At 34.3% G+C, this 11,043-nt stretch overlaps 1 protein-coding gene and 1 non-coding gene across 2 annotated transcripts; one reads left to right on the top strand and one right to left on the bottom strand.

Moving 5' to 3' along the window:
• Nucleotides 1-237: 237 nt before the first annotated feature.
• Nucleotides 238-978, bottom strand: LOC127840721 (uncharacterized). Its single transcript, XM_052369138.1, has one exon. The coding sequence runs from the start codon at nucleotides 976-978 to the stop codon at nucleotides 238-240; it is 741 nt and encodes a 246-aa protein (XP_052225098.1).
• Nucleotides 979-9,443: 8,465 nt separating this feature from the next.
• Trnat-agu (transfer RNA threonine (anticodon AGU)) lies at nucleotides 9,444-9,516 on the top strand. The gene has a single exon. It is a non-coding gene; the product is annotated as a tRNA-Thr (tRNA).
• The last annotated feature ends 1,527 nt before the right edge of the window (nucleotides 9,517-11,043 follow it).

The following is an 11,043-nucleotide window of genomic DNA, read 5'->3' as shown; positions in this document are numbered from 1 at the left end:
ATAAATAGCAATACCACCGCTACACCGTCGAGCGTTTCTATGTTGAAATTTTCTAAAGAAATTAAAAGATAGATAGCCGTCAAGCGTAATGTTACTAGAGAGCTTTGTCCATGTTTCAAACAAAAAACAGATATCAAATGAACTTAAAATATTTGTAAACTCTGAACTAGATCTTTTCAAATCAGTTAAACCATGAATGTTCCACGATAAAACCGACACCTCACCGCCATCATGCCCCTATGCTCTTACCGCGGTTCCATTTATGTAAAGAGTGTCATATGCCAGATAGGCGCGTTTTCCTAACCGCCTGGCTTCTTTCATTTGAGGCACTAACTTTCGTCTCTTTTCTATTACCTCTTTAGGAAACTGTTCAAACACACTGTACACTGATCCGTCTAGTTGTTTCCAAAGTTTTCGCACCAGTTCTCTTTCCTTGAAAAAAGTAAACTTTGCGACAATGTTACGCACTTTCCCAGGTGTAGGGGATCCAGGAGAACGATGCACCCTCTCAAATTTAATTGAGTCCCCAACGTCACGGGCAATCTTAAAAGCGTCTTGACGGTGCTGGCGGAGTTTCCGTTCAGTAATTTCCGGCTGCTCGTTTCCGGTCGTGTTGTCCTCTGCTACCCCGGTGAAAATTAAGTTGTTAAGCATGGTCTGCAATTGAAGATAGGAAACGTTATCACGCAAGGTATCTCTTTCCTTTTCCAACTCCTGCATCCGCTCGGAAAGCTGCGCCGCATGTATGTCCGCACCGTCAACCTTGTCCTCAAGGCGCGTCACGCGTTGGTCTACTTTTTGGACCCTTTCGTCAATAGCCACCCATAGCTTATTGATGTCCTTTTCAAGTGCACCTATTCTCTTTTCTATGGATTCTATCGCACCCATCTTCTTCTCCATAACTTCGAGGCGCCCACTTACGTTTTGTAAAAGGATCATTATATCCCTGTTTGTTGGCTCGGCACTGTTTTCAGCCATTTTTGGACTTCCTGGTGCACTCGAAAAAACACTACAATCCAAATTGTCCTCACCATACAACACGGAATTTGTCCAGCTTAACACTTCACTTACTGGTAGATTTGTGACCGTACCCCCAGACGGGCCTCTTTGTTTATGTACTTTTCTACCATGTGAATCATTTTCACTGCTGTTTCTATCTTTTCTTTTTCTATCTCTCGATTTAGTCATTATTATATGTTATATATGTTTACATTTTGTTTCACTGTACACTATTACACAAAATCCAGATATGTATTTCCACTTAGAAAGGTGTAATTAATTAATATTCCGATTTTTTTGTTACACTGCAAAAACGTCGACCGTTCGCGCCAAGATCACGTGACTATAAAGACTAAATTAGACGTGATTACTTTATTTCACCTACTCTAAAACTGTATTAGAATAACCAGTATGTTCTGTTTCTATACCTAAGATCTAATATCTGATTACGCTTACAATTAATGAGCTGCTTTTGTCTTTTGTAAGATGTCGTCGATTAAGGTGCACAATCTTTAAGAATTTCGGCAATATAATTGAAATTAATCTAATTGAAATGTAATGTCAATCTATTTAGTTTTTTTCTAATTCATGTAGATGCTCCACAAAATTATATTAATTTAATTTACTTGTGCTTTAGTGTGTATACACAGTAATTTAATCGCTGTATGTATTCAGAGAAATACTTTACAGTACACTACTTATATTAAATCTGCTGTTTGTCCACTGTTTGTTGTTATTGTTCGGGAATAATATAATACTACAACAGTTATATTAATGTATTACATTTACGATATGGACATATGTAAAATAAAGATGTACGGGACCAAGAATAACTTCAAGTTTGTAATACCGGTTTTAAAGTGGATTTAAGTGAGCCTTTGCGTAATTGTTTCACTAAATTAACCCATATAAGATCATGGTAATAATTTTTTTTTTACCGAATGTCTTTATTGAATTCAATAATTATGCTAACGTATGGAATTGGTAAGCGTTTTCAGTTTCCATATATTTTCGTCTTTTACATAATATGTGAACTTATCAACATGTCTGCTGGGTTTAAGCAAAGCACAACAAATAAAACAATTAACATTTTGTATTAAAAAAGGGTCTATGCGTTCGTGTGTTTCTGTTTTTGTTACTAGGTTATGGTTCTATTTTTACACCATTTTTTTGTATTGCATATTTTATACTCTTACGCCTGGACTCTCATATGAATAACAAGTTATTTCTATCTAGCATTATCCATCAAAAACGCACTTGGTTTTTCTAATGCGTGAACATTTTGAAATGGCCTCCCCATGATCCCAACGGATGATAAAAATATGTACATTGTTTTATGTTATTTGAAAACAGTTATTTTATTTGACTATTTGATCTTTCGAATAATGTGAATCAACATAAGAGGGGTTTTATGTTCAGCATTACAGGTTAACTTCTGGTAATATGTTGTTGACGTAAAAGGGTATTGTAAAACAAAACACTATCTAAGAACCGATCTCTTTATTGATTGTGTGAACAAGATAAACAAGTGAAGCAATATGATCATAATCTTATTACTAGCAGTGCTTCGGAAATAATACATTAATATAATATTGTATTTTCTAACTCATCGCACAATAAGAAGTAAAATGCGTAGAAATTCAATACATGAGTTAGAAGCACGATTTATCCGATAGCACACAAATGTGTGTCTAATCGGAATTATTTGACAACAACTACCACATGAACATTGTTGTTATAATTCTCACATGGTCTTAGCATGCATTTCCAAGTCTTGAAAGAAGTCTATAATTGATATGCAAATCTATCTACTAAATGCATTTGCAATTGCTTCGATGGCGTCGCTAAATCTATACTATAAAAAAACACTTTGATTTATTAGTGCACCTTATTAATACAATTGTGAGGTGATAACCTCGTTGTCATTTATTCGAAGAACATAAACGACGTGATTTTACTGATGCTTTATGAAAAGAAACTTGCAAACAATCTAATTGCATTTTTCAATACCGCTTACGTTTAATCGTTAAAAATATATAATATGGAGTGTTTATTTCAATAAAAATACAGAAACGGCAACGTTGAAGAATTTAGCTAATTCTGAATTTTAGTGTGCTCGCAAATTATCTAGAAATATTTTCATAATGCATCAGCCCAAAATGTTTCCGCATACTGGGGATTTGCTTCATATCTATGCAAAACACGTTTATGGCATGTACGAAAGTCAGTAAACATATATCCGGGTATAAATATGCAGAATTATAAATTAAGGAGCCTAATAATTCAAATAAACATGTTCCTATACGTGTGGATTGTTCCCATGGCAACTCATGAACTGAATTGTTTCTTTTTATATGTATTAGTCAATATCTTATCACGTATTATATTGAATTTATGCATCGAAACGTTATCTTTATTTATTTCCACTATCGACAATCCTTTGTGGATCATATCGTATTGGGCACTAATATTGTCCACTATCGTCAATCCTTTGTGGATCATATCGTATGGAGCACTAATATTGTCCACTATCGACAATCCTTTGTGGATCATATCGTATTGGGCACTAATATTGTCCACTATCGTCAATCCTTTGTGGATCATATCGTATTGGGCACTAATATTGTCCACTATCGTCAATCCTTTGTGGATCATATCGTATGGAGCACTAATATTGTCCACTATCGACAATCCTTTGTGGATCATATCGTATGGGGCACTAATATTGTCCACTATCGACAATCCTTTGTGGATCATATCGTATGGGGCACTAATATTGTCCACTATCGACAATCCTTTGTGGATCATATCGTATGGGGCACTAATATTGTCCACTATCGACAATCCTTTGTGGATCATATCGTATTGGGCACTAATATTGTCCACTATCGACAATCCTTTGTGGATCATATCGTATGGAGCACTAATATTGTCCACTATCGACACTCCTTTGTGGATCATATCGTATGGGGCACTAATATTGTCCACTATCGACAATCCTTTGTGGATCATATCGTATGGAGCACTAATATTGTCCACTATCGACACTCCTTTGTGGATCATATCGTATTGGGCACTAATATTGTCCACTATCGACAATCCTTTGTGGATCATATCGTATGGAGCACTAATATTGTCCACTATCGACACTCCTTTGTGGATCATATCGTATGGGGCACTAATATTGTCCACTATCGACAATCCTTTGTGGATCATATCGTATGGGGCACTAATATTGTCCACTATCGACAATCCTTTGTGGATCATATCGTATGGAGCACTAATATTGTCCACTATCGACAATCCTTTGTGGATCATATCGTATGGGGCACTAATATTGTCCACTATCGACAATCCTTTGTGGATCATATCGTATGGAGCACTAATATTGTCCACTATCGACAATCCTTTGTGGATCATATCGTATGGGGCACTAATATTGTCCACTATCGACAATCCTTTGTGGATCATATCGTATGGAGCACTAATATTGTCCACTATCGACACTCCTTTGTGGATCATATCGTATGGGGCACTAATATTGTCCACTATCGACAATCCTTTGTGGATCATATCGTATGGAGCACTAATATTGTCCACTATCGACACTCCTTTGTGGATCATATCGTATGGGGCACTAATATTGTCCACTATCGACAATCCTTTGTGGATCATATCGTATGGGGCACTAATATTGTCCACTATCGACAATCCTTTGTGGATCATATCGTATGGGGCACTAATTAAAATCAGTTGCATGCAAACCGTGTTCAAAATGTATGTCAAATGCAAATGTCACATTGTTATCAACAATTTTAAATCCTTATTTGCGTAGCATATTTAAGTATTTTAAAATTGATATTTAATATTGAAGAACATATTATTAATTAAATTAGATATAAACTACTATAAAAAAATTCAATTTGCATCTAAACTTTTCCCGAAAACTCCATATTGACGTTTAAAAATCTTTCGAAAAAGTGATATTAGCTTTTATATATGTCTCACCAACAGCAGCCCCGAGTCATTCAGTCATGTAATATACAAGGTAAATCCACTGTACTTGATATTCTTTGTTTTTTATGTCTTTACTTCTTCCAATGTTAGGAATACATTAATTCCAAAGTCTTATATATCTCGCCTGAATATGTTCAAGTTAATTAAACTACTTGATAGTTCAAACAAAATTTTGTTAAGAAAACAAGCCATGTTTTGTTTAAAAAATGCGATCAAATGTCTGTAGGATTTATTATACATTTTTCACTAATGCAATACGATTAGAATAATGTTATGATAGTTGCAATTATAAAACTACGCGTTTTTACAATATGTGTCACTATGTATAAATCTAATCCATGTGACATTCTCAATAAAACATGTAATATTTCATTTCTTTTAAAATTTATTTTTCTTCGACATTGTATATATTTTGTATTTAATTGAAACGCATGTTGTTATTGCATATGTTTATGAAGATTTGCTGTATATCAACTTAAGTCAAAATAAACTATTTTGTTCTGTTCTGATATTGTTTTGTTGGCATTTTGTAAGTTAAATAAACTATTCATACTTACATTGGTGATATTCACGTTAATATTGATGTTTACACGTGCACACTTTTTTAAGCTTTGAGTTATATACATGTTATATACATGTAATGAGGCAGTTTGATTTGTACTTGAAGGATATAATGACATGCTCATGATGCCTTTTATGTCAAAATATGAGAAAATATTAGTACATGTATTTTTAAAATGTATGTAATACGACACTGATCGGTTTCGTTCTGTCATGTTTGTTGTGTTGAAATAGTGTACTGCTCTTAATAACTTCTTTCGACAACAATTATACAACTCACTTCTAGTTTCATTTCCCTGTAGTCAATATAATTATGTTATGTATGTTTGATATTTCTCAGATGATAATCGGGAAGTGTTCTGTCTGAATTCTGATCGATGCTTCTTGTAATCGTACAAGCGGCTTATCCGACGTGACCATTCTTCAGTCGAGTCTGATATCAATTAGGAAATGCTACCCAAACTTATATCGGAAGAGTTTGATATTGCTTGATATAAAAATACACCGATCACATAGTCTCTTATTCTACTTTATGTTCTAAATAAAATTATTTGTTAAAAAAACACAATAAAACACTTGCTAACATTTAGCGATTAAAAGAATCACGCAATATGCAAGTAGTTCCACCTTGACCAATACAAATGCACCATAATAATTCATGAATAAAAATAGTTTAATCTGCACTATTACAAAACAAAAAACAATTGAAGCGAGTAATGAAACGTGTAGTATAATTAAGCATACTCAAACCTTCATTTTATCTATAAACAAGGCGGTACCAGACTTCAGTCTACAAGAAAAGCTAGGGGTCCATTTTAGGGCCTCTCCTTTTTCTTGTATACATTTACGATATTGTGCGAGATATTCACTGTCCAGTTCGTCTTTTTGCAGACGATACTACGCTTTATATAATTGTCGACAATCCGGTTGATGCAGCCGCTCTACTCAACGCTGATCTTGTACAAATCCATTCCTGGGCCGATAAGTGGTTGGTTACTTTTTATCCATCCAAAACCGAGTCATTAGTAATATCAAGAAAAATCAACCGCCCGATCCACCCTCTCTTTTCCTTAACGACTGCACAATTAATAAGGTTTCGTCTCATAAACATCTAGGCTTGAACTTTTCTAACTCATGCTCCTGGCATGACCACATTGAAGCCATTAAGAATAAAGCATGGCAGAGAATAAATCTAATGAGATCTTTTAAGCTTACCCTCGATAGAAAGTCCCTTCTTACTATATATACGACATTCATAAGACCAATTCTTGAATACGCTGATGTAGTCTGGGATAATATTACTGCACAGGATGAAACTGAGCTTGAAAAGATTCAACAGGAAGCAGCAAGAATAATTAGTGGGGGAACACGTCTAACATCACTGCAGAATTTATACAATGAAACGGCACTTAAATCCTTAAAATATAGGAGAACTAAACATAAGCTGACTCTTTTCTACAAGATGTATAATTCTCTATCACCTCCAATTTGTCTGCACTTATCCCCTCTAGTGTGGGTGAAACAACGGCATATCGACTTCGTAATTCCGACAATATACGCAGCATCCAATGAAAATCACAGCTTTTTTCACGATCGTTCTAACCATCAACAATAAACCTATGGAACGCCCTACCTGAATCTGTTAGATCTTCTCCTTCTCTTTTTACCTTCAAAGCAAATCTAAACAAAGACAAACAAAAAATCACCATGCATTACTACGATGGCGAGCGAACGCTGAATGCCTCTCACGCACGTCTGCGAATGCATTGCAGCAACTTAAATGAACATTAATTTTTGTACTCGAAAAACATCTCGGAAAGTCCATATTGTCAATGTGGGGAGATCGAAGACACTTATCACTTTTTCTACACTTGCCCAATTTATAATGAAAAAAGAGCAATCCTATTTGACAATATTTCCCAGTTTCAACCCATAACCTTACAACTACTTCTCTTTGGTGTCAAAGATGGATCATACGAAGACAATACACGTATCTTTGAACATGTTCAGTCTTTCATCCGAGATAGTCATAGATTTTAACATAGCTCCATGTCAAGAACAGACCTGATCCTGCTAACGATGCCCCGCCACGCAACTGTTTCGTAACTCTTATCGTAACTTTCTCAAGTCGCGATAACTCTGTCACTTTTAACTCATTCTTTATTACTCATTAATAATGCTGATGTATACACACGTAATATCATTCTTTCACTATCTACATCATCTTACGTTTTTGTTTTAATTCCCCTATCCCTTTTTCAGTTCGATACTGTATATTTATTTATACTTACATTATTCGCTATTCATTGTTTTGACATTCTGTACATTGTAGCTATATGCTCAATTGTTTACACCTTATCAGCAGCACCATCAAAGGACAGAAGAGAGACTTAGCATAAGCTTCGAGCTTTTTTCTCAACTCTCTCAATTTACACTTCGCAGTACTTTTGTTAGGCATATTTCGTAGAAAGTTGTTAGTATGTGTGTATTGTATTTTATTGCTTACATGCTGTATATGAATAGCCAAATAAATATTGTTTAAACCAAGAAAAGCTGGGTTCAAATGTGTGAAACGGGAACATTGAACAACACGCAAAATATGCAATCAAATGGATTTTAAATTATCACAACCAGAGTTCTTAACAAGTGCGTATTTCATAGATGAAATGGTAAACTTATTAAAATTCAGGTGGAAAAAGAAATCATTTTGAATGGTTGTAAGATTTTTGTTTTGAATTTGTATTTTTATTGACTATCAATAACGAAATCGATAAGTTGCATCACTTTTTACAATACCAAGCTATAACGTAGATGTCTTGAGAAAGTTGTCGGCATTTTCTATTAAACACATGTATTGAACAATAAAAAATAGTACTCCGTTGCAAACACATTACAAACACCAGCTCTGAAAAGATTGACACCTAACATATTACAGAAGATCAATAGAGCTTGTGGATGTTAATAAACTATAGATCATTTAAACATCAAAGATATGGTTGACAGTTAAATGTTGTGATGGCCATTGTTTAAATGTAATTAGAAATGCCGTTTTCTTTCGTTTTTTTTTTAATTCTAGTTCAAGTATGTTATTATCATTTAGCCGAGGAGTTAATTTGAAATGCTAGCCTGGCGATGGGGCAGATGCCTTCAGGTTTATTGTTATATTATATAGTTGTGTATATGTAAATACTCATTTTCTTTAATAAATAACGTTTCGGGTGGTAACAAGAAATTTTCTACTGATAATATGTTTTGTTTATTTATTGCTCAGCATCGCAACATGCGAATAACTGTTTGATGTGTACCATTTGTACAATACTCCATAATAATCAGATTATCAAAATCCGTTTCATTTCCTCGCGCTTAGTGCGTCTGTCTACTAAACCGGACGACATTGCCTATAGCATAAACATAGCACACTTAAATTAATTACTTCAAATCTTTGTTTAATAGATTCTAATGGGTGTAGTTTTATATTGGTATTTAATTAAGGAAACATGTTCAAATAACAGACTCTATGTCATTGGCATGCACTTTTATACATTATCTTGGTATTATTTCAGTATAATATGGCTCATGTACAGTGTGCTAAATATGCTTTATTGATCGCCCTATACCAGGTTAATATCCTAAATGCACTGTATCAACCGATCAAAGTTGGAGACGCCGTTGTTATCTCTTTTTGAAATTCTAATATTTGTTCATGCATTGTGTTGTTTATTACCTTTTAAGTTGTCATCCATAATTGAATCCAATGCCAGTATAACAGCATTATCTCGAGATGCTCTTTCACGGGGATGCATGGAATAGAATCAACATTTTATATTTGCAAGTGACTTAGCACGGTGTTCTTTGTGTATCATGTCGGCTCCATAGCTCAGTGGTTAGAGCGCCTGTCTAGTAAACAGGAGGTCGTGGGTTCGATCCCCATTGGAGCCTTTTTCTGGAAATGTAATTGAATGTAGGCTTGTGAATACAAATCGAGAAATACAGGAATAGTCCTGATCTCCTTTTAGTTGGGCAACTATTGACATCTTACGATGCCAAAGGGAGCTAATTTTAAAAGTATTTGAGAAAGTGAAAAGCGAAAGTGGCGTCTGTGAACATATACAGTAAGAATTTTACATAAGATTGAAGACAATCTATAAAAACGCACTCAATTTCTTTGTGTTTAATTTAAAAAAAGCACATCTCTAATTAAAGTTTATTTCATCACTCTTAGAAATACATAGATCATAAATCAAATGCATTTACATATCACTATAAAGCGTTTTGCAGTTAACACAATGCATACAAATGCTATTACAATATAAAAAGAAACCCGCCGAAAAGATGAAATGTATTTAATATGTTTACAAATGGTTTATTTCCTCAGTAACAAAATATATACTGCACTGGATATGGCGGTTTACTGTGTCAACTTTTGTACGCTGTAAACGCAATTATGCTGTCGAAGATATCACTAACTAATCCTACATTATGTCAACACAACATAGATCGTCTTCGTAAGTAATAATTGCCTTGTATGGGAATGTTAACATGATGAGAAATTCAAACATATTGTTTTAGTGAACTTTTTTTAATTGAAGGCAAGTAAATAAACAAATCGTGTTTGTGTGTGAGAGTGAAATACAAACAGTAACATACGCAGTGTTCCATGTTATCCAACATAACGTTAATTCTCTAGTGAAACATACATCTAAGATAAATATACATTATTACATAATTGTTCAATTCATACCATTGAGCCTGTGCAAAAGTATGCGATATAATTTTAAACATGTTGTGCTGGATGTTTGTGCTTAACCATCGATACACCAATAAGAAGCAGATATCCGTCTGTGGTACATTCAAGGTATATTTAATCGGGCATTTTGAATAATATCCTTGAAAAAGTAAACTGAAAATATAGCACAGTTTTACTTACCCGTGGTATATAGATAGCCTTTTGTTTTTTTACGCATTCAATAAATCAAACGGAAAGCATCAGAAACTCAAGCAGGAGAGAAATTATTGCTCTTATCCGCTACTTTAATAACAGAACATCAACTACAAGTAAAACCATGTTCAACTACAAGCAAAACCATGTTTCAAACTAAAATAAGCGCATTGGAGTGGGGGGGGGGGGGTGACCGTTTTTGGGTGCTAGCTGATCCTCAAACTTACCCAAGAATAAATAAAAAACAAACGCTCTTAAGACAATTATCTAAACGAAATGGAAATATCATGAATGCTTAAACGTGAATGTGAATCAAATAATACACACAAACTGTTAGTTTAATAGCAACGATACAGGCAACTGTTTTAAAATTATAAGTATACACACAAATAATGTTCATTTATAAAGTTTATCCCATTTTTATACCGACATTGACGGTATAACGCCTCATGGAATGAACTAGCCTGTATCCCATCTTGTTAAATATAGCTGTCGCGTGTACGGACTACTTTTTACTTTACCACTGA

Source organism: Dreissena polymorpha, chromosome 8 (assembly GCF_020536995.1).
Source record: "Dreissena polymorpha isolate Duluth1 chromosome 8, UMN_Dpol_1.0, whole genome shotgun sequence".
NCBI classification, from domain to species: domain Eukaryota; kingdom Metazoa; phylum Mollusca; class Bivalvia; order Myida; family Dreissenidae; genus Dreissena; species Dreissena polymorpha.
This window is presented reverse-complemented; position numbering and strand designations above follow the sequence as displayed.